We start from the raw sequence: 24,993 nt of genomic DNA, 5'->3' as shown, positions 1-24,993 counted from the left end.
GGGAAGAAGAGCTGCTCTGAGGCTCTCAGGGCCACATTCATGAAGTCCCACTCACACCACCAGCCCCCAGGCAAAGCACCCCCAGATGACTGTGGCTGCCATGGTCACTGCAATATCATTGCTATAAGGCCACCTCACAGAAGTAAAGCAGCCACAGCAGCACAAGGACATCCCATACAAGGGCCCTGCTGCAACCCACCTGCGCAGAGTCCCTGCACATCACAGCCATCGCACCTAACATGTTCATCCGATCTCCCAGCCACACGCACCAGAAAAAACATATTTTCATCGGTCTTCTGCCTTCAGTTTTAGGGCTTTTGATGATGTCTGAACTGCCTGCAGAAGCTTGCAACCTGCTTTTAGCGCCAACCTGCAGAGAAAGAGCGCGCTCGCTTGCTGTGAGCCTTCGCATCGCGCTCTCCAAGCGGCCTACCTTCCTTGCTGCCCCAAATGAATCTCCTTCTATTTCTGCCAGCTTTGAAAGCCACAAGAGAAAAAAGAAAATGAAATCACCTACAAAACTATAAATCCCAAGTGCTCAGCAAAAGCTGACTCTGTCAACACACCGGCTTCCCGTGCCTGTGGAGAGGCCAACAGCTCCCAGATTTTTCAGTCACCTTGACCGTGACATTGCTTATATCTCACAGAACAAAGTATTTGCTCACCGAGAATTTGGGTTTGATGCACAGCTCCTCTCTTCACCTTGCACCCAGCCATATCACAGAGAGACAGCAGGAAACTGCACAGACACAGATATTCTCACATCAGAAGCAGGAGGATAAGGCACTTTAGGAGTAGTTCAAAGGATAGCATGGGGCAAAAAAAGGACAAAAGCACAGCAAATGCTAACCTAAGCAGTGAAAGACTTCAGTGAGGGGAGAGGGGAAATCAGAAAGATTGCAGCAGTTTCCAGAAACGTTTTCTTGAGTCATAATAGTTGACCTAGTACAGATCCTCATAAAAACACAGGAAAAAATAGGAGACTAGAGTCTTTTATTCTGAAGATAGAAAGTCAATACACATATACAGCAGGGTAGAGGTAAGGAAATGGCACGTATCACATTTTTGAAGCCTCATGACTCTATATGAAAAGAAGAAGGACATTATTTGAGATCATTTGTTCTGCCACCAGGGACTAACCCCTCTCTAACCCATAAATCTTGCCACCTTATTCTCCATCTTTCTACCACCCTTCCTAACTGAGCCTCCATTTACTCGTGATCCTGTATTTCTGCAATTAACTTTAAGATCAACATTGATGGAGACTTTTTGATACTCTTTAGAGAGCAAGCAGCTGCGAGGTAGTAGAGCTGAGTTACACAATGCTAGATACACACAGAATCACGGAATGCTTGCGGTTGGAAGGGACCTCCAGAGATCATTTAGTCCAACCCCCTTGCTCCAGCAGGGACACCTAGAGCATGTGCCTAATTTCCTAAAGAAACAGTATTACTAAAAAGCAGGCTAAAGCCTGTAAAATGAAAGCTTTACTTGCTTTTTTTATTATTATTATTTACAAAGCTACAATTCTATACCAACACTGAATTGCGAAGTTCAGTGAACTTGACTTGGTTATGGGGGTTGTAGCAAGCCTAAACCTGATACAGGTGATGGTCCTCTGGAAAGACCTTTCCTAGGAAAGGCATCAAGAACAGAAGAACTGTGAATAGAGACAATGACCTGCATATTAGAAGTACTAGCCCCAACACACCAACACAGTGTTATGCAGAAAGGATTAAGCAAATGACAGCTGTCCAAATGACTGACAGATGAGTATTTCTATTATTACAAACGTAGACAAAAAAAGATTTTTCAATTAATACTCATTAGAAGAGTCCACTTAAAGCCAGAGCATTATTACTTTAACACACTGGCCAGTTTTGCTCAAGCTCTGGATGCCCCCAAGCCGCTTCCCCTCTGCCTCTTCCTGCATGGTGCTGCCACAGACCTCGCTGCAGCCCCTGCTGTCTCTTACCAGGCATTTCACCTACCATTAGCCTGCAGTTAATCCCTGCTCGCTTGTAGATTTTCTCTTCATAAGCACCATGCAGCAAAGCAAGCACCTCAAAATAAATTGCCTGTATTTGCATTTTGCTCCCAGGTTACTTTCAGTTCAGTTCAACTGATCAATGAAAGGACACTGAACATTTGCAAGTGTGTTATATGGAAGAGGCAGTCAGATGCAACAGGGTATTTTCAAGTATTTTACTTCTCGATACTCGTAAGTGCCTGACAGCTATCTGAGCATAGCCACCAGATACAAATACATTACCAAATTATGTCAGTGGCAAGAGAAAACATTCTGGCCCCCTCTGAGAACTGGAATTTTATTGCTGTTCCATCAAGTTTAAAAAAAAAGAGCCTGACACTGACAGAACTTTTGCAAGTTATGATGTTGTCAACGTGACCTGATAATGACACTTTATTTCTATTTCACCCACCACATCTCAAAACTTGAGCTCTCCCTCACAATTAATTAACTTTGGCTTTTTTTTTTTTATGCATTATGTAACTATCTGTCAATTAGACGCTCGTCATGGAAAGTTTCACTCCCGAGCTGTTACCTGCTCACCTTGACAGCACCCAAAGACATCAGCAGCAGAAAGTCAGGCAGAACCCGTGGTGAGGGAGCTGCCTTCCACAGGACAGCAGCTTAGGAAAAGCAACTCTTGGGATGATGTTTCAAAGTCTTTCCAGGATTTTTCTCTACCCATCGGGTAGAGAAATTTCATTTGCACATGTCCAGTAAAATGAAGCATTTTGATATTCTCAAATAGAGATGTATTTTGAGAAAAAAAATAAACTCATAACTATCTTAAAATCAGATTTTATATCGCTCTTTAATCCCAAGAAGTTTTCAAGGGAGGGCTGCCAAATGTTTCTGATGTTTTGAATCCCATCTCCCACTCCCCATTATTGAGTTTTCTGTCCCAGACTGTGGTATCAAACTGGGGACTGCACAACACACAACACAGTTTATACAAAGACTTTTGCCACTGGACAACTACAAACCCAAGGGACGTCTGCCAAAAAACTTACCCCACGTGGAAAGCAGAACTGTGTGAATTACTTCCCTGGGCTCCTGAACCAGCCTGCTTGAGACCCCTGCTACACAGACTGTCTAATCCCAGGGTTAATTTGTTTTAAACTAGTGTGGGTGCCTGGATAGTGCACAATAGCAAAGGCAAATCCTTTAATAAAAGGCAAAGTCTTCTGTAATCTCCAAACAATAAAGTGTTTTACATTACACGATGAGCTAAGCCAGCTACTGCTTCTGAATGGAAAGGCATGGTACATTTCTGCAGCAGGCTGGCCTCAGTTTTGGCTTTTTAGATCATCTTTCTGTTACTCTTCCACTAATGGATAGAGGAACCTTTCTCTCCAAACACCACTTTAGCTCTTCCCTTGTCCCACTGCTCTCTTAAATCAATCTCATAATATGTACTTCTTCATGACTTTTTTCTTTTTTTTTTTTTTAATTTTGCTTTAGGCATCAAAAAAGAGAATTATTCAAATGAAAATATCTTGATTTGAAACAGTGCAGTCTTTACTCAAATTTCAATCCTCAATAGGTATCTTCTCCAGCATGTTGGACAAGTAGTGATTCCAGACAACTTAAATTCTATGCTGCACAATACATTTCAGCATCAAATTAGCTCAAACATTCACCAACAAAATCTTACTGCTTTCTCTCCTAGCACACTATTCTTTAAGTTTCCCACAGTTTCCAGGCACACACTTCTTGCACACTGCTCCAATTTTCATCCAGATACTATCAGCTGCATTTTCTTCAGTGTTCCCATAATCCTAAAAAAGAGGGAATTTTCAAGAATAAGGAAACAATTTCCTTCTTACATAGTTTACAATAATTTACTTTATCAGAAAAGCAAAGTTTATTGTTCAGTAACTGAAAGGGATGTCACACAGATACTTCATTTTCTGAAACTGTACTTTGCCAGGGCACAACTTGGGAGACATGTAGGCTACTACTTATTTTTTAATAATCAAATCTTGATTTTCAAATGTGTGTGCAGTGTTTTATCTCTACCAGCATAAATAATTCAATTAATATTATGGCTCAAGGTAAAAGAGGAAAAAAAAATCATCTCCTAAACTGTCATTTAAAGACAGGTGACTGTAAGAACATGCTTACATTTAAGTAACTGTTTAACCTGCATTCATTGAGATTCTTCAATCTGTCACTTTTTAAATGAGAAAACCATTAGAGTGCATTGAAAGGACAGAGCACCCGCACGGAGGGGTAACAATTTAGCAGTCAAGGTCAGAGAAAACGTAGAGAGTGGGGTTGATGCAATGAAATAGCACTTAGCTGCCAAGCCACTGAGCTGGCTGGCTGCCCATTGCTACTTCATGGCACGTCACAGAAGGAATAAAAAGGAAGGAGGGAGGGACTAAGTTCACTTAGGAAATTTTGCAGACTCCACTTTTTGTATCACACATCAGAGAGAAAAGGCTGGCTGGGATATAACTAAGGAATAACTAGGCCAATGTGATCTTAATTCAGATGAAATTGTAATCTAGCGTGACTGAAGTAGCAGATCAAAAACAGAGTTTGCAGTCAGGAAAATCCAGTACTGAAAAAACAGCTACGATATATTAAAAAAAAAAAAAAAAAAAGAAGATGGCTAGAACGCCTCTATGCCATTTCTAACAACTTGAGTGTAATGAAAGGAAGCTAGGTTTAAAGTAAATAAATACTTTTATGCAATTCTAAAACAACATCCAGCAAACATCCACAACACGACTAGCTACCACCCCGCCGCCATCGCCGCGCTGCTCACGGGGGTGACACTGGTCCGCGGGACACAAAATTCTGCCTACGAATGGGTTCTCGCTGAAGCTAGAACCACCAAACAGTCATTTGGGCACCAAACTAGTAGGCGCTGCCTGGCTGAACCTGAACAGACAACTGCATCTCCGCTCCAAGTCTCTGGGCTCTTCAACATTTTCCCCAAATCCACTTGGACTGAATTTTGCACTAAGATGTTTGGATTTCATCTAGTCATCCCAGGAAGCTACAACTGAGCAGAATATTTCTGATTTACTTGATCCAAAAAAATAACAACAAAAATAAAATTGCAGAAAGTGCCTTAAGGATTTCACTAAGAAACAATTCTTTGAAGGACCTATGAAAAAATTAGGCAAAGGAAAAAGCATATGAGAGAAATGACTCATCTACAAATCATTTACTCCCAAAAATAAACAAAGTCCACTAAACATGAGGGAAAAAGAAAAATTAGTTTCTCCCCTGAGAGGAAAAACATATATACATTTTAATAAGGCATTTAGTTATGCCTAGGTTATAAAAGCAACTTTTGCATATTAGTATTTTTAATTCTCTCTGCTCACATTAGCAGTTGCCAAAACTGCTGCTGACCCCGCAGCTGCATCACCCCCAAATTTGAAGGCCTTTACAGAAGCATGTCACCCTCCATCCCACCACGCTTCGTCCTGTGGCTGCACTGCACGTCAAACCATCTCCACAAAGCAATTACAAAGCACAACCCCAAATGGACTGTTGAGAAAGGGGCCTAATGTACCAAAAACACACATTTTCAGCAGGTTAAATGTAATATTCTGGAAGCTTAAAATGTAGAGTAAGACAGCTCTATCTACAAACATTACTCACACTGCAATTTCCTCACTGCTAAGGATTAACCCCTGCTCTACCCTAGATTCCTGTGACTGGATGTTGTGCCTTGTCCTGGAGATGCACCTTCATATATCAATCACCTGTTGACTTTTCACATCCCTTGTTTGCTCCAAGAAAATAATTACTGTACCAAAAAAAGCACTTAGCCATAGGACCACCACCAGAGGCCTGACTTTCTTTCCACAAAACCTGCTGATAGTTTGGATATGACTTTCAGTCTCTGCATAGCTTCAGTATGCCAACCAAGGCATACTGAAAACAGCAAACGTAACCTGACTTTGAAGCTGGAGCACTTCACAAGGAAGATACCAATGTCAAATATTCATTTTTTTATCCTCATTTTGGCCAGGTTCATTTTCTGCCGTTTTAGTACACTGCATTCCTTTAGGGTGGGATCAGCAGGCCAAGGTAAAAGGGAATGCACAGCAAGGAGCGGGAGGGGAGACCTCTCCCCTTTTGCTGGCAACAGGCTATCAGTTCAGCGTGTGAATCCATACCTTCATACGGCTGCTTTAGTGACACACTCTACTGTGTTGATTTTAACATCAGGGATAAACCTAGAGAAAATAATTTTCATGCTTCCATCACTGTAATTTGTTGTGTTTTGGGTTTTTTCCCCTCTTCTGTTTCCAACAGTACTAGGAAGTGTGAATGATGATGTAGGTATTTTGTTGTTGTTGTTTTGTGGAATTTTTTTTGGTTGGTTGTTTTTTTTGAGCAAGACAGAGATTTGGGAGGTTGTTTTTCAGTTACTGAGAAGTAACCATAATTTTTTTCCCCCGTTCATTTCCAGCTTGCATCATCTTTTGACTTCCGTCATCTGAAGCATTTGTTTTGATGATGCTTCTGTCTTGCCATCTGCTAAACCAAAACGCTAGTAGGAAAAGGCAAAGTTATACGTGAAAACACGACTCTAGTATATTCTGCGTGTTCTTTTCTACTCTTAGGCAAGCTCTATGATGATCTAGCTCCTGCTAAGCTTAAAGGTGCTCTGCAAATAGAAAAGGCATGCTCTTGGTTTCTCTGGGAGCTATCTAGAGGTTGCTCTTCTGTCCTATCAGCCAACTGTCTGTCCTATCAGCCGACTGTCTCTAATCTTCCTGAAAAACTACCAACACACACACACGCAAATCCATTCATGTAGGGCAAGCGGGGATGAACAGGAAGCTAAAAAACAAAGCATCTTCCATGCATCTTTCTCACAACATATCCTTGCATTCCAAATCTTGAAAGATTTCAGATGGATGCTCTTTATAAAGAATTAAATTAAAAAGTCAAGCAAGCAAAACTTCCAACACTCTCAACTCAGTGCATCTCATGTGGTGGACTGACAGCGGATGACAGGGAGTCACTGCCAAGTCACCAACATCAGCAGCTGCCGGCAGCGACTCCTGCATTTAGCTACCGCAGCGAAGAAGCAAGAGCAGCAAATAAGCAGTGAGGACCAGGCCTCCATTAGCAGCTCACTGAGAGCAACGATCCATCCCTTCTCCCTCAGGGATTATTGTTCCAGGCTTCCTGTCAGCCCTGGTTACACCTACACATCTAACCTTTCCTTTACAAAACACAGTTCAGCTCATTTCATGACTAAGCTCAGCTGTTTGTAAAACCTCATGCAGCACCACAGCTCAGCACCAACAGGCTCACCTCAAACCAGAGGACATTACTGCTCATTCTAGCAGCAGAGAGCACCTAGAATGTGCAGAACAATTTGTAACCACTACATCACTGTAAAAGCCTGCAAAGGCAGATAAGTCCTGTTCGTTGCTCCCTCCCCAACTGTATAATAAAGTTGATGTTTTCTCCTCCTCTGCTTTTCCAGCATTACTTGGAGGAAAGTCAGACATACAGAAGTCTGTGCAAGCTACCGACATGAGACTCCTAAGAACATGGCATTTACTGGACGTTCAAGCCCTTCCGAAAGTTACGCTCGATCCAATTTGGATCTCGCATGTTTCCATGGAGCAACACTTAGGGATGGGCACAGACATCCTTGTACGTTCACATTCTGTGTGAACATCTCCTCCCAAAGCTGCTTCACTGCAGACAAATGTTATATAAATAGCTCCAGCATTTTTCACCACCTACAACCTCTTTATGATCGGTAGATTAAATGAAGGAGGTTAAACACCCAAATATATTCCTTTAGTCTCCAAATTACTTAAGTCTAGACAGAAACACAGTATCTTGCACATTTACACCACAAGATAACCAAAATCGCAATTCTCCCCACAAAACTCTCAGCTTCTTGCTTGTTTCTTGCCGGATCAGTCAGTTTTTGGATAGAAGAGGAATTTTGCAGAGCAGCCCATCCCCTGGGAAAGGGACCTGTTTCTTCTGTCCACTGCCAGCAGCGTCAGGAACACGCTGGGCTGGCACTTTCAGCTGTGGATTGCAAGTGTTAGTCATTGCACACAGGAATCCTGCCCCAACAGCTTGCCCAAAACGCAAACAGAAGCTCACTTGCTGCTTTCAGCTACTTCCAACTGCTCCAGGCTCCTGGAAAGTCAGCTTTTGTGTAATGCATTTGCAATAATTTTCTCCCATGCTGAAAACGCAGCCTGTCCTACACTAACAACTTGACTAATCAAATTCTTAGATAGCTGGTAAAAGCAAGTGAATAGAAAGAACAACTCTTACCATGCAGCACCAGCAGCCTTACCGAGTATATTCTAGTCCTATGCAAAGTGCTAAGAAATATTTTCCTTTCTTTCACTGTCATCGGCTACTATTTGTTACACTTTTTCTCGCAACAGAAAAAAAAAAGTTCTTATTAAAGTCAGCACTAAAAAAAAATATTTTTAAAAGTTACATTGTCAATAATGCAAATGCAATAGCAAACCCAGTGTCTGCTAAACATCCTGACAATGTCACTTTTTCATCAATAGCATCAAGCAGTTTGGCAGGGTCTGGGGCAACTACATCCGGTGTGTTACAAACTTAAGAATAAAAAACTAATGCATTTAAACTACTACATATCATCTGTCTGTAGAAGATGGAACCATGGAAGCAAACAATCTAGTGAGACAACCAAAGCATTTTTTAGAGGGGAAAAAAGGTCTGTTTCTAGTTCAACTTCAGATTTGAACATACGCTCTCATGTCAGATTTGTGCTCCTCTTTTTGGTAAAACCAGTATCAATTATATCACGGTAATAAAACAGCTTTATCTTTTTTAATTTAATGGGAGGTAATTTAAAATTGGGGGATTTTCACTAGCTTTCTAGCATGCCAAGAACACCAGCTGATAAAATCCCAAGTCTCCTTTACCGAGTGAACATTCATAAACCCTCACTACTTCATGGATATCCGTATGCATAACAAGGAAACTCCATAGGGAGATCTGGCAGAAGGAAAGATCAGTTCATTGCAGCTTAGACACTTCCCTGGCTGGAGGTTATAAGCAATGTTTCTCCTACAGTTACCAAAAGCCCACAGCCTCTGAAGTCAGGGGCAAGCAGAACCGTTCTACCGCACCAACCTCTCTGCAGCAAGGCCTCGCGAGTTATTTGCTTTTCCTCTAAGTGCAATTCCAAAAGCTCTCCTGCTTTTTCCCTGGACCCTAATTATGACAGAAATCAATGCTGCGCTAAGTACTTCTCTGGTTAGTCACTTGTTTATAGTTTTCCTTTAGTTTCTTCTCAGATGCTGTCAACATTTGGAAACAGTATTATGAGATCCTTAACTGTTAGTTTTCCTGGCATCTCCAAAGGATAAGATTTGACTTGGGAGCTTTGGAATGTACCGTTATTCCCTGCACCAAATATCCCCCTCACTCTTTGCATCTGAGGCATCCAAACCGTAACCAGAAATGCTCAAACAAAAGAAGAGCAAGAACAAGATCCCCAAAGGAAACTTCAGTCCTAGTGAGAACTGGGACTGCAAAGAGAGATGAAATCAACAGCCATGCTTCTAAAATCATTATTTTTTACACTTATTTCTTAAAAGAAAACATAGTAAAGGAGTGTCAGTCCTTCAGTTTAAGGAACTTAAACTAGATTTTTTTTTTTAAAAAAACACTATTTTCCTAACCATGGTTTGATACGTGAAGGTCTTTCCCATTCTGCAGTGCTGCTTGGCACCCAAAACCTTCCTTCGTCGCTGTCGGTGCTCCCAGGGATCCTGCACTGCAGCGTTTGGACATGGCCCTCTCACGGCTTTTCGTTCCACTTCGAGCAGTGATGAACAGACTGTATGATAAAAGGAAGAACCACCTGCATAGCTTGGAAGAATGTTCAACAACAGACCAAGATGCCAGCAAATAAGCCCAGGGGATTCCTTAAGCTCCCTCTAGTAAACACTGCGCTTTCCGTTAAGAGACCGCAATAGCATTCCCTAAAATGAGGATGGAGCAGGTAAACAACACAGAAAAGGGGATTTCAGGAAGAAATTTAGTAAGATGACTTTCAAGAAATGGATTTTCTTTTCTCCAGAAGGTGAAGTAGTAAGGTGGCTGCTTTTTCCTTCAGTTAACACCCCACAACTTACCTAATTCTCTGAACTCGTCATTAGCCAACGCAAACCGAAATGAAAGGAAGAGCAGATCTGAAAGGGGTAAAATATAAACACAAGATCCGCATCATAGCACTCCAAATAACTAACAAGTCATAATTCTATTAAAAAGCAAACTTAAAAAAAAGGCTCAAATAAGTGGGGAATCGTTATATAAATAAATTGCAGAAGCAAAGCTCTAGAAGCTTTTACATGTCCAGAACTAAATTTCATTACTTTTATTTTTTCATATAAGTTTCGTTATTCATTTTTTTATTATTTTTTCAGTATTCTAGTAATTAAATTCAGTCAAGGGTATTTCATGACAGTCAAAATTCAGCAGAATAGGTATTTTCATCTCTCAGACATCTGCTCTTGATGTCCTGACACCATCTCAAAAAAGCGAACTGTGAGAAACTGCACTATACTTCTTCTCTACCAGCTGCCTTCTCTATTATCAGTGACAGTTCCATTAAGCTTTCCAGATCCCTTGCTCAAGATACCTATTCCACATCCCTTGTGTTCAATCTGTTCAAATGTCACTTCCTAAAAACCAATTTTTAAGCTCAAGGGGAACAAAAAAATGAGTTTCTTCGCATTGCACCAGCCTCATCTGCAAGACCTCAGCTTATAGCTTGACCATTTCCAATTTTTAGTATGCACATTTCCATATCTGGTCTCTTTACTTTCAAAGGTCTTTCTTCAGAGCACTATTTCCCCTAAACTGACTGTGTCGTATGGTGTTGGATGCAAGATCAAGTAGAGGGGAAGGAGGCGAGCCAGCTCCCTGGAAGGCAGGAAGGGCACCAGCAGGGCCGTATCGTCTTTCTGCTTCTTAGCAAGAGTTTCAGATTTAACTGCCAACCTGCTCACTCAACCCAAGCAGTAGCACTATTATCTGGCATCTGTTCAGCCCCTTTTCCTCAGGGAATTCTTCCACTTGAGAACTAGTAGAGAGAAAAGACCCAGAGTACTCCCTGCTTAAGAGTGATAACCTGCTCCAGAGTCTGCTCAGAGGGTCTGGCCATTCCCTGTGGCTTGTCCCTCAACACACAGCCTCCAGCAAACTGCCATTAGAAATGGTTACAAATCCAGGTGTCACAGAGTCCTCTCAAACAGCAACATGCACTACAGCCTGCAAGGAACATGGGCCAAGTTGAGGTTGTAGCGGTTGGAAATGCCCAGGAATTAGGGGAAAGCTGCAGAATGGACTATAATAGAATATTTGTATTTATACTAGGATTATTATCAAAATATAACAACTGGGGAAAAAAAGCTCTCAGTCCTGCTAGCCAGTTATTTAACCACAGAAGAAACCTGAGGAATTAGGTTTCTGCTCTGCCATTCTCTCGTTAGCAGAGCCAGCCTCAGGCAAAGCATCCTGGTTTCTCCGCTGGAGAGAGTTAGAATCCTTCCCCCTTCCAGGAAATTCGAAGAGGATGTTCTAAAATAACCCCTCCAAGCACACTTTGAGAATTACATGTCCAAAACACACACATTTTATCAGCAACCTCCAGTTCCCTTGCATTTACTTTTGTTATCTCTCTCATAACAAATTTATTTGGCAGACTGAACCGCATTCCCTACCGGCTGTGGAATGATAGCAGATATGTACTGTACAAGAACCAGCAAGCATTAAATAAAACATATACCTAGGCATAACTGGACAGGACTTGCACTTGTTGCAACCGTAGGTGTTTAAGAGTTGAAGAGACGGTCAACAGAAATGCAGGATTGCTCAGCTCTACTTTCCAAAGGAAAACACATCAACAACTATACAAAAGGAGCCAACTAAAGAAGGTATCTCTATAAGCAGAGTGATGACTTGCGCGGCAATGCTTTATTCTTCATAAGCATCAGAGTCTTGCATCATATACAGTGAGAGAAGTAATGTCTGTATGGATGAACTGTACGTGTAAAAATGAATCACAACAAAACAGTTCAAGATAACAGAAGAAGAGGGTAACAGCCATGACATATATTTAAATTGACTGGGTTTGTCAAGCTTACTCACAGATATAGCAGATCAGTCCTTTGGTACCTAAGCAACACCGGTTGGAGCTAATGCACCTTATCTTATTGGAGTGAACTAGGGCAGAGTCACGTTCCAAGATGCTACTTTGAGCATGAGACTGGCAATGGCAATTGAGCACTAAGGCTGCAGAGGAGAATCATGAGAGTATGAATCTAACCTGATTACTCTGAAAAATAACTAGCAGCAATTGCCCTTACAGCTTTGCACCTTTGCATAAACGTATTTCTGAAGCACTTGGAGGAACCTATTTTTCCCTGGAAGTTTCTATAAAACACACCTCTAAGACCTGCAGATAGCTTACAAGTTATTTCTGCAAACGTACAGGGAGTTCAATGTTATCTTCTGCCACATCACCTGCCACACTACGCACATCTTCCAAAGAATTCCTAGCCATATCAAGGAATTACAGAAAAGGATGTTCCCAACAGCTTGAACCAAAGACCGTAGAGACACTCGTGATAGAGCAGGACTGCACAGTCAGTTTAAATCAAATTTTTTTAAAAAAGACAAACAAACAAAAAAACCCACTGTGTTAGGTAAAGATTATCATCATACATCAGGAAAGCATTTCTCAGAATATTTTATACTAAGGATTGCCAAGTACAGAGTAGTGTGTTTTATCATCATACATTTAAAAGAAGGGCAGAAAGCATATCCAAAACTAAGCCCAGTTTATTTATTTTTAGAGCAACTAGATTTCATTTTGACATCTTTTCAATATTCAGAAGTTATTTTGCCCAAGCCAAGTTTTTAAGAACAGGAACTTGAGAAAGATACTGACTGTACTGTATTATGAGGTTCAAAGAACAACCACATCCCATCAATGCATAATATAGCATAAATTTTCAATTAGCTGCCCTGAGTCAGCAAAGTTTTATGGAGGTTATACCACTATTCACTAACTGCTTTGCCAGACCTGCAAAGTTCACCCTGTCCTCAGCAAAAACCACTGCCGAGACCCAGCAGCTCTTCAGTGCCATTTGCTAACCCATAGCTAAAAACCTCAAAGCCCAAAAGACCTTCCTGTAAACGGAAAAACTAATCTTTCCCTGGGAAAACCATAGCACCTGAGAATCTTCGGAAGCCACTTGTGGATCTCATTTAAAAAAAAAATAGATAGATAGATAGAAATAAATAAAATAGAACTACAACTGACAATAATCAATTTCTGGAGGAAAAATATGCCTACTTAAAGATCAAACACCCTCTCCCCTATCTTAAGCAGCTTAAGAAACACAGTTGAAGATTTCCTAAATTTTATAAAGTTCCTAAGATATTCTCAGATAGAAATAGTATCAGATTTTTTTTTTCAGCATATGGAAAAAATGACTCCATAAAACATGCTGGCAAAATTAAAACAAAAACAACAACAAAAAAAACAGTTCAACATAAAGAACAGTTGTGCTGCAATTTACTTTTGCATTAGTAGGACATAGATCATGAGTTAACTGGCAGTTGTTCTTATTTATTCATTGTGGTACGCTGTAGTACTGATAACATTCCCCTGGCATTCAAGTTGTGCTTGATTTCATGAACCCTGGTCATCAGAGCAACAACACCAATATCTAACCCGGGCATACAAGGACCAGGCTCCTGATAGTTCTCATGTTCACCTAGTTATATTTGGCTTGGACATACACACATCACTCACATATGTTATGCCAGAGAAACAGTCTGAAAGACTAATTAAACACAATCCCTGTAGCACATAATAACAAGATCATCACCTATCAGCGCAACAAATACAAATTCCACAACTAATTTCCTGATGGGAAAACATATACACATGATGCCAGGAGACAGCAGTCTTCCTATCAGTTCCTCATTCGTCTCCCCTGCCACCCCACATTGCTCACATAGTTCACTAAGGGTCTGGCCTCCATAACTGTCCTAGGAGGTATCGTAATAATTTGTGTCTAAGTGAGGTGTGAACCATTGGATACTCCCTGACAAAAGCTTTCTGGACAGATCTGTTGTTTGGACAGTAACTTCTGTGAAAGCTTATGGAATAAAAACACCTGATTTACAATTTATTGTGTTATTACTGTAGTGTTTATAGCAACTGCTATTTTTTCATTTTTTACCTTCAAGTTGCAGATAATTTATCACCTAAAATTGAATCGCATGAACTTCAGCATTCCTCCCAGCACCATTGTATTTACATTATTATTTCACTGACAGAACCTGCTCAACAAGTAACATTCATTCCAGGCTCATGTACCGGGGGCTGAGCACTCAGCTGTATTACACAACAACGTTTTTTGTGAGCTGCATATAGTTTTAAACATAGATTTATATAAAATCAAAAACCACAAAAGAACTTAAGGTGGTTTTGCTTTTTGGAATGTTTGAAGTCTTCGATGTGTCCCTTCTCTTCCATTTGTTTTTCCGAGCGTTTGAGCTCTTTTCATCTGTAGTCTAAAAATCCCCTGTTTGAAAGAATTAACATATCCCAGACTATGCGGCACTGTCTTTACAGATCAGATGGAAGACAAGACGACACACAAGCTACAAAAGCTGGCTTTCGCGTTACTCGCTGGCTAATTTTCACCTCTTCTCCATCCCAACTAATTCAAGTGGAGCTTTGCAGAAACCAGACCTTTCTTTCACCCTGTATCATCTTAGGATAACTGGAATTTGGCAGCTTTCTAAGTCAATCCTTTCCAAGCTGGTGGGGACCGCTTTTCTTTTATTCTCAAGACCGCCAATTCATCAACCAAAAATTAAAAGTTTCCATGTGTGATACCTAGTTGATATCCAGCCATATTCCTAACAGAGTACCTTTTCAACTCTGTTCCCAAGAAACATATGCATGGCTTTCACAGAGTCCATCAAAAGGTGTTTCATCTGTTTCATCAATATGTTGTGAAACCTTTGGCGCATTAGCTCTGATGCTCCTGGAGACAGAGTGGTTTGATTTGCAAGCAACAATTACTTCTAAAAACCTGCATGCATTAAGCTGCTGCTTTATATACATGTATTTCAAAAAAAAAAAATAAAACAAACCAAAACACTGTTCTATATATGCACAAATATCTAGATTCTCATTTTTATCAAAAGCAAGAAAAACCTTATGACCTTGCCCAGGAAGACAGTTTCATCATCACATATGCTTTAATTCCCACACAAACAACGTGTATTTAAAAGGGCAAAGGTAGGCCTGGCACGTTAATATATATCCAGGTGGACGCTGCCAGTAGCTTCCTCTGGCTGCTATTTGCAGTCATAACTAGGCTGAGATTTGCTCTTTTAGAGAAAGTGGAGGAGGAAAGAAAACAGAAAGCAAGACAAAATCCGGCTGCACAACATACTATTTAATTTAGAAAAATACTGGTTACACTCTATTTTTGTGTGCTATTCCTAATGGCAATATTAAAACATAAAACAGGTAATGTGTAGCCAACTACCTCACTTAGGTATCCTAGATATCATTCTGGATTCATGCTGTATTTAGCCTTTTGTTTTTTAAAACATTTTGGTATTAAAAAAAAAAAAAAGACTTCTCCTTATATTGCCCTCAGTATTTGCTTCTTTCTTTTTCTCCCTCCCTCACTTCCCTTTCTGTGTCGCCCTTTTCTCCTGTCAGTCCTCCCTGGGAAGGTTTTACTCCTTTCTTTAACTTCCTCCCCCATTGCACACCTCTTTTCTCCCCCATTCTGATACCAAATCAGCCTTTTCTTACACAACAAAGTAACATTAAGCTTGGCACAAACCCAACAGTCACAAAACTAAAAAGCCAACTAATCAGATAAGATAAAATGTAGGCAGTGGGGAAAAAGAAATGGTGTGAAAGGGAAACCTTCCAGTATTTAAAGTGGAAAAAATATACATATTAAAAAAAAAAAGAAAAAGAGGTGAGAGAGAAAAAAGTCTTTTCAGTATGTCTTCAACAGCAGGAGCCTTTATAAGAAGTTCCCTGTGATAAGGCAATTGGTAAAGGAACCTTCAGGAAAGATTTTTGTGCCAGCCCCAAATGCCTTAATGCTTGCAGCAATGAATAAGACTTTTTTTTTTTTTTTTTTGCCTCTTCATCTTTCCTCCACTCAGGTCTCTCTTGCAGCATCAGCTTCATTATCTGCCTCCTATGAATAACATAAAAGCAGGGGAGTGAAACTGAGGCTCTTTTTCCATTTCCTGCCAGCTCCAAATAACAGCAATAGGTGAGAGAGGTGTCGTTCCCCCCTCTCCCCTTTTTATTACAAGTTCATCCAGAAACAGAACACCTTGGCTTGCAGGCATTGGCTTAACCCACTCGTCCTTTTCCAGGGAGCTTTTCTCCCAGTCCATACGCAGTGCCCCAAACACCCACACTGCGCCACGTGGGACCGAGCACTCCGTGGATGCCCACTCCAAACCATAAGCCCATGCTTTAAAAGCAACGCTGCCAACGGAATCGCTGGGTTTTGCCAAGCACATCCTGAGCGCTTCCAAAAGCCAAGAATCGGCCTGCGCAGCTCCTTGGGGCATCATCCAGCTCCCTCCCACCAAGGGCAATGGGGAAGTCCTCAAGAGGAAAGAAACTGCACCATGCCAGTATTTTAAAAATACACATAAAAGGGAAAATCAAGTTAATTATAGGCCTCCTGGCCCACACAGCACTCTATAAAATATTGCTAGAGCTGCAACTGGACATCTTTAACAAGAACATTTAAAGCAAGGTAGGGAATGCCAAGCAGAATGAGCTCACAAAAAATAAATTTCCTCCAGAAACCTCGGTGCGTTTCTGAGGATATTAGAAGTTTGCTAACAGCATTGAAGCAATGTTCTAATGCAGAGCTTAAATATAGTACAAAAACAGCATGAGACACATTAAGTGGGTTGAAAAACAGTTAACTGATGCTGTCAGTTCAAAATATAACTAAATAGGAATCTCTGAGGGAATCTACTTGTAATAGGGCTCCTTGGCAATCAGTTCCTAGCTCTCAAGTGCTTAGCAATGACCTAAAAGACAAAAAAAAAAAAAAAATCACCCATAAGGGTTCCAGTGACATGGAAACAAGCTATCCTCAGCAAACAACAAGCATTTCAATACAGTCAAAATAAAGCCATATATCTAGAAGAAGAAAGAAAAAAAATAGTCTTAATTATTGAAAAGCAATGACTCCAAGTATTCTGGCTAAGGATAATCTACCAATTACTAGGTCCAAGTGATTCTTCCAGCTCTTAACTACTTTCCGCAAACATATCTATAAAATATTGTCTTTTATAATCCAACAATTTCTTACTCTTTCCCTGCCACCTCAAAATGGGATTGTGCTCGCCCCATTAGCAAGCCTCAGGACCATCCCAGGGAACAGCAGCAAACCTGTTAAACCTGGGGGGAGCACACTGCAGGGAGAGCGCTCCCACGGCCGTCCCAATTGCCACCTTACCACCTGGAAAAGGAAGCTAAGGGCCCCTTGACACCGGTGGCCTGGTGCAGCCCCACCAAAGCGAGTACGTGACTGGGCAGAGGAGCATCCTGCACAGCAGCAAAGACGACGTAACAAGCACCGCGGTGTCGCACTGCTGAGGGCTCGAGCAAGGCAAGCAGGAAATAACAAGGGATTGGGGCTAGGAATGCATCGGTGTGGAGAAGCCAGGCAAGTCTTGGGAACCTGAGGTCCCCAGGTATTCCAAGAGGGTCAAAAGACAAACGAGCCAGTCCAAAAAGGAACTGAAATTTGGTAAGAAGTCTCATCAATAATGAGCATAAGAGTCAGTGCAGGGGTGGGCAGACTGACGCTCTAAGAACAATAGGCAAAATTTTAAATAGCAAGCAATAAAACCTGGCAAATTACTCAAATATCTATGATGAGAGAGTCTCCATGACTGGAAGAAAAATTTTTAGATATCCAAAGATAAATGCAAAATTAAGTGGAAAAGGAACTAAGACAGTCCCATTGCTCACACTACATAACGGCGTAGTCAAGCCATTCCTCAACCTGCCATCTTGGAAAGAGAAGCATGGAAGCATTTAGACCATTTGTATGTAAAAGTGTTTCCAGCAAAAGCTAAGCATATAGCAAGCTTTCCCTCCTTGGTTTGGGTTCTATGAAACACTCAGGCACCTCAGTAAGACTCCGACAAGCCTACAAGATGTACTGTGATGCCAGGATACTAGGGTATGTAGGGGAGGGGAAACTGTGGAAATGCATTACAAGTAAAGGAGCAAATTCGCTATTATTAGTTCACAAAATTTATGTTATTGAATTTGGTTCAACACCATTTTACATTAAGAGGCAATAGTGGTGGTGGATTTCAGCATCCTTTTCACTTAGGAGCCTCGTTCAACCCTCCAAGTGCACCATAAAGAACCAGATAAGAACTTTAGTGCTATTTAGCCAAAGAGAAGCTAAGCTCCAAACGCACTCTTGTTAAACAATTGTTTTAGCCTAAAATGACTGGGGAAATCTTGTGAATACATTTCTTATGTAGTCATAAAAGAAATCCAGGCACATTATTTAAACAACTGTCACTTCTTCTACACGAACGTAACCTGTATCAGGGAAAAAGGAAAACCTAAGCCAGTAAGCGCACATGTGCTCCCTCTACCCACATTTATCGCTCCATTGCTAAGCACAAAAATCGCTGTTCAAAAGCGAGACGAACTAGCAATAGCAGAACCCAGATAAGAGGATGCAAGTGCTTCGGTGTTCGTGCCAACCGCCTCCTCCTCTCACAGCGGGAAAGCAAAGTGTGACATCTGGGTGCAAGGAGGACCACGCTCTATTTTGCCTATCACTTCATTCTCTCTAGTACAAGGCTGCTGCTCAGCTCTGAAACGCACTTGCCAATCCTAATGTACCGTCCCAGGGAAATGCTCACATCTCCTGCCTTTTAAGCAGACTTTTCCTACAGCGCCAATCATCAAGTATATTATATGCACCAAGCAAGGTTACCCTCTACATCAGCACAAGCAGCACTGACCCCTGTGACATGGGCAGAACAAAGGACTCGGGTTAACTCCCTGGGAGCAAATGAAGCATCCACAGCAATTCTCCGATATCGCCCCCATCTCCACAGCCTAAACCAATTCCTCCACCAACCACAGCACCATCCTTCCCAATCTCACCCTGAGAGCCAAAGTTGGCTTCCTTTAAATACTCCTTGTGAGCACCACAACAAGGCAGAGTGCAAGACATTTCTCAGCTGGCCTCTTACCCTGCCCTCACTTTCAGTGAGACCCTCCTCTAAATTCACCCCTCTGTTTAAAGAGCATCCACCACTGTCCTAACAGACATGGCTTAGAAGCAACAGCAAAATTAAGGGCAAATCACTAACTGAAAGAAGCATAGTGTGTCTTAACCAAAAGTTTTCACGTTCCTAAAAATAAATTAGTAGAATGTAATTGAAAAGGTGGAAGTTTTTCTTTTTCCCAAAAGAAATACTAGAGTTTAAGTGGTACATACTTAGGAAAAAAGTTTCAATAGCAAAAAGTGAAATAAGTAAAGGAGGAAATGACAAAGCTTACATTTTAACATGATTCTTCTTATCACATAGATTGTGGGATTAGGAAAAGAAAAAAAAAAACGGTGCCTTGATTTAACTATAATTTCTTAACAACTGATTTTGGCATTGCAAAATTATTTGGAATTTATGCCATATATCCTCACAATTTCAGTGATATAAGATACGTGATGAAGAGCTATATATCCTGTTCATTTCTTCAAGCTCAACAAAACACATTGCTTTCAGATAGTTCTCCTCCTTCCCATACTACCTATTAGTGTAAACAGATACTACATATAAAGGGACCACATTATTTCTAGTAAAATCTATTTTGCAAGAGAAAATTATAACAGAGTGTTAACAAAATGCCTTGCAACTTGCAGTGTTTGTTTCCCCAATTATCACATGCAAACTATTATTATATTTTTCAAAATTTAAGGAGAAGCTCCCCAAAAACAGTAGAAAATGGAAGGCTATATCTCCGGCTCCTTAGAATAGCCTTCCCCTTCCTGAACTCTGTAGATAAGAGACATTACAACACTACAAAGCCCTGTAGAGACAGGGCTAGAAACATTATTTAAAGACAGAATGATAAGCAATAGAGGAATCGGTGGGCAATCCGATTCTAGCAAGAACACACACATACACACACAAAAAAAAAAAAAAGAAACTTGACAAACATTAAAGAAATCAATCTGCTGGCGTGTCCTCTTTCCCACATCATCTCTATGGTTAGAATGCCAACAGTACGGTTTATTCTATTAAAAGAAAACAGATCATTTCCCTTGAACAAATTTCTGACCCAGCAGCTCCATAGGTATATAACTGTGTACCTACACAATGACAGTCATCTCTTTCTCTGGTAACTGTCTTCTGAATCTCTGTCCTGGAAAAAAGGCACCATTTTCTTTGTCCTAAAAGGTCAAAAATCTCTTTCTCCAGCATATACATACATACATACATATATATATATATATATATACACACACACACATATATAGATATGTATATGTCCATAAATACAAACTCACTGTTTTGCACTATTTCACCTATAAAAAAACTGCATGTTTTTCCTCTCTCAGCCACTTTCCTTTTGACTTTCCTTCTCTCCATCAATCATTACATTCTTCCTTTACACATTTTCCTTCTCTTGCCTTTAACCTCCCATGTTAGACTGTTTATTTCAATTTGACCTTGTGCCTTTTCACCTGCTGTTTATGGCATGAGCTTTTTTCCTTTCCAAATCCAGTTTACTCTCACTTAAGTGCACAAGGCTTATATACAATGCAAAAAAGGGCAGCCTTGAGTATTTCGTGTCCCTAGTCAAAAAAATCCATACATCATTGTATCTGTGATAGTATATCAAGAGCAGTCATAATACTATGCTGGAAAAAAAAAAGATGGTCATCTTCTGTTAACATCTTTAGACAACACCTCCTGTAACAACACAGTGAGAGCAGCAGGACCTCTGGAAGCCAAAAGCAGCCCCAAAATTAGCAGAGGGAGCAGAAGCAGCAGCATCCTGGCTGCTGTTACGGGCAGTAGAAATAAAGGTCCTTCTGCAGTAGGACCTTTACTTTTCTCTTGAGTCATACACGCAAAGAAGCCATACCACAGTCTTGTGGAGGCCAGTAAGAGGAGCAAGAATGGCAAAACACCAAACATGATTTTTTTTTTTGTTTTGTTCACCTACATGGAATGCAGCTAATCCCAAAGAGAAGTCTGGTGGTACCAAGGCACAAGAAACATACTGGGCACAATTCATGCAGACTCCAAACACCACAGATCTCTCAACTGAGAAAGAAAACAAGGACAGGCTGAAGTATTGCCTTAGAAAACAGCCAGGCTGCAAAATAATCTACAAAGAGCAGTTCAACTCAGAAAAGTTTTCAGGAAGGGGGGAAGAAGGAACAAGCAGCCCATGTGCCAGTTTGGGGCTACCTCAGGCAAATGGATTTTTGACGCTTTACAACATTCTTTTGAACTCTTCATGAGCAGGATAATAACGCCACAAGTGGTAAGTATGCCATTAATATCAAATTAGCTCATGCAAAATAGGCTTTGCCTGACATGACAATCCTAAAGAGACATGTTTGTCTATTAGACCCACACAACTCCCACTTACAATACAGGTTACCACTCTCACACACACGTAGAACAGGTAAAACCTGACAGGAACATTTTGTAAGAGCACTTCAATTCATAGTGCGATTTCATAGCACAGATTAAAAAAAAAAAAAAAAAAAAGGCAAAGACAGACAGATGTCCTAATGCCCCAGGCCAGACACTAGCTGAGTTAAATCTCGTTCCCTGCCTTCCTACCTGCATAACCCAGAAGCAGCTACTGACTTTAGTGGAGACACTGCACATGCCTGGCCCCCTTGAGACCTTTATCACGCAATGAAAGGCCTTAAGACTAAAAATAAAGGGCCTTTCCTTCTGCTTGCTTTAAGGTAAAGAAGAATCTGACTCACTTCCACATGAGACTATTTCCAAACTAACCAGAACTTCTAAGTAAGAAGGCAACAAACCCTCAGAAATCCCTGGAGGAAAAAGCACTGCTGGTCCTTAAGACAGGACCTGAGGCCCCACTCGCTTCAGTTAATGCTCATAAATGGACTGCTGTGTTTCAGTATCCATACTTGCTCGTCTCATATGAAATGGGAATCTCTTGCACATGCCCATTACAGGCTGACGGGAGTAACACCAATTTATGGTAACTCAAATGACAAGACAAGGATTTCTTTAGGATTGCAGAGATCACTCTGTCTGCCAAGTGTTAGATAACCTAGAAAAACCTTTCAACTTGAACACCACATGGCAGCAGCTAACATTAAATACACTTAAATTATTTAGGCTAATGGATAAGGATTAGATATCTTAAAAAACTCTGTCAAGTTTCCAGTTTATTTTTCAACTTTATTTTATTTATATTCATGACAAATACTCACAAAGACAACCACTACCACCAGCCTGTGAATTGCTACTGGTTTACTGGAGATTACAGTAAGACCAAATTTTGTAAGCATCAAGCTTCAACTCTTTTCTTTAAACTCTGAGGATCCCCCACCCTTAAAGACAGGCATAGAGATCGACAGATGGACAGAATTGAACAAGCCAAAAAGAAGTTACTTAACCATAGAAGCTCTACCATCATCAGAAGCCACTTGCTCAAACAGCCAAATTTACACAAAATGAAACTGGCAAATGACAGAGTAGAACAGAACAGCATTAAAAAGACTGCTGAAAGTAAGTGACGTTACTTTCCAATTGCAATGAGAGATTTACTTAAATCACATTTAGAGCCTTTCCATGATGTTTTCCAATACAAGTTTCCTGCACATACACGGACTATCCATGTTATTTTAAGCCGTCAGTCACACAAGAGATTTAATCAGTGCTAAGCACTGTCCAGACACAACAGAGAGGCAGCTCCGGACCCAAAGATTTACAAGCAGAGACCTTTTACTTTGTAATCTCAGCAGTTTACATGAAAGGGACCCTTAAACCATTCATGTGTTTAAAAAGAAAGTTTTTTTTTTTTTAATAACAATCTGCAAAAAGAGATAGAGGTACCAAAAGCGGTGGGGGGAGTCGCTTTTAACTTCCATGTGCGCTGTCAGAACGACGGGAGGGCTGCGTTAATCAACGGAGAGAGTTTCGCAGCCGGCGCAGAACTGGGGGTACCGAGCGATGGCCGAGGGTCTCCCCTGCGCTGAAGCTGCCCGGTTTCGGGGGGACAGGCACCTGCCCACAGGGCAGCAGGCACGTTCGGCATCGTGCGCAGACTCGCACGGGCTCCCCACGTCCTCCCACCATCACCTCCACCCCACGCAGGCCGGCACCTCTGTCACTTAGAGGTACTTTAAAAACACAGCCAGCGCACGAGGGTCCCCGCCACGGCCACACTGCCGCTCTTCAGGATCGCTTAATACGAGCGATGGGTTTCTGGGGGTTGCTGTCTGTTAGCACGGGCGTTTGAAGTTAGGAGAGTTGCCTGTGGTGGGGAGGTTGCTCTCCCAAACCATCGCCGACACCTCACGGTGCTGAGAGCACCCGGCTGGCTAGAAGCGAAGCACGAGCAAGACACTTCTCCGGGACACCCCTGCACGCAGGTCCCGGGGTGCCAGCTCCACAGCATCCCGCGGGCCCGGCGCCCCGCGGCCGACCCCAACCCGGCACGGGCGCCCGTGCAGGGCGGCGCGGCCAGGGCGGGAGGACGCGGCCACGGCGGGAGGACGCGGCCACGGCGGGAGGACGCGGCCACGGCGGGAGGACGAGCGCGCCCGGCACCTCCGCAGCGCGGCCCGCCGCCCCCTCCGGGGCCGCTCGGGGTTGAAAAGCGTCGAACCGAGGCGCGGTGGGAGGCGCGGGCGGCGGGGCTGCCCCGCGCGGCGGCCCGGCCTACCTGCCCGGCACCATGTTGGGGGCGGCGGGGCCGGGCCGCGCTTACCTGCTCTGCCAGCCCTGCAGCAGGTTCGTGTACTTGCTGAGCGCCCCTTCGAGCACCGGCTCCCGCCGCCTGCCGCCGCCGCCGCCCGGGCTGGCCGAGCCAGGGCTGCCGCCGCCCGCTCCATCCAGCCGCCCCGCGGCCGCCGCCCGGCCCGGCAGCCCGCGGCTGGCCGAGGACGACGAGGGCGACGAGCCGGCCGACGTGGGGCGGCTGCTGCTGCGGCTGCTGCTGTTGCTGCCGCCACCCTCGCTCGCCGCGGCCGCCGCCTTCTCCATGGAGCGCCGCGGCGGAGGCTGCGCGCCCGCTCCGGCCGCCCGCGCCCGCCAAAGCCCTGACTCATGGGCGGCGCGGGGAGGGCGGCGCCGCGGGAGAAGGGGCCGGGCCGCGAGCCGCGGGGCCGCGGGCGCGGGGCGGCCGTTGGGGCCGCGGGGCGGAGCGGAGCGGCCCGGCCCGGCGCGGCCCGGCGCGGCGTGGCCGCCCCCGGGGCGTCCCCCAGCGGCTGCCTCGCGGGGAGCACCCGGCGCTGGCGGGGGAGCAGCGGCCCGCGCGGGGCGCCCCCGAGCCCGGGGCGCCCCCGAGCCCCGCTCGGCCGCCGCCGGGGCGCAGGGCAGAGGCCGCTCGCGAAATGGCGGGGGTGGCATGGGCGCCCAGGAGAGCGGCACCTTCCGAAAGCGGAGGGCGTAACCTCTGTGATTCCGTTAAAATGATCCTAAAAATCCACGCACAGCCTTGCGCACTGGGGCAGGTTCGAAGTTGTGTGTTTACATCCCGTCAAGTCAACTCAAGGGCCAACTGCTGGCCGAATACCTCAGTTGCGGTGAAGAACACATCTTCACAACGCACTGGAGATGGGACAGTTAGTAGTGCTGTTTTTATGGCTGGAGACCTGAAAACCAGAGGTGCCCACAGA

General features: G+C 43.0%; 1 protein-coding gene across 1 annotated transcript in view; it reads right to left on the bottom strand.

The window, feature by feature from the left end:
• OSBPL10 (oxysterol binding protein like 10) overlaps nucleotides 1–24,373 on the bottom strand; it is a 95,715-nt gene extending 71,342 nt beyond the window's left edge. Inside the window, exon 1 of the mRNA XM_088521147.1 lies at nucleotides 24,084–24,373. Coding sequence (XP_088377273.1) covers nucleotides 24,084–24,358 — 275 coding nt within the window. The 5' untranslated portion in view covers nucleotides 24,359–24,373. The remainder of the gene's footprint in view (nucleotides 1–24,083) is intronic.
• Nucleotides 24,374–24,993: the final 620 nt, after the last annotated feature.

The sequence above is a fragment of the Tinamus guttatus genome, unplaced genomic scaffold (assembly GCF_059628265.1).
Source record: "Tinamus guttatus ecotype Peru unplaced genomic scaffold, ASM5962826v1 Tinamus_guttatus_pri_ptg000115l, whole genome shotgun sequence".
Taxonomy (NCBI): domain Eukaryota; kingdom Metazoa; phylum Chordata; class Aves; order Tinamiformes; family Tinamidae; genus Tinamus; species Tinamus guttatus.
This window is presented reverse-complemented; position numbering and strand designations above follow the sequence as displayed.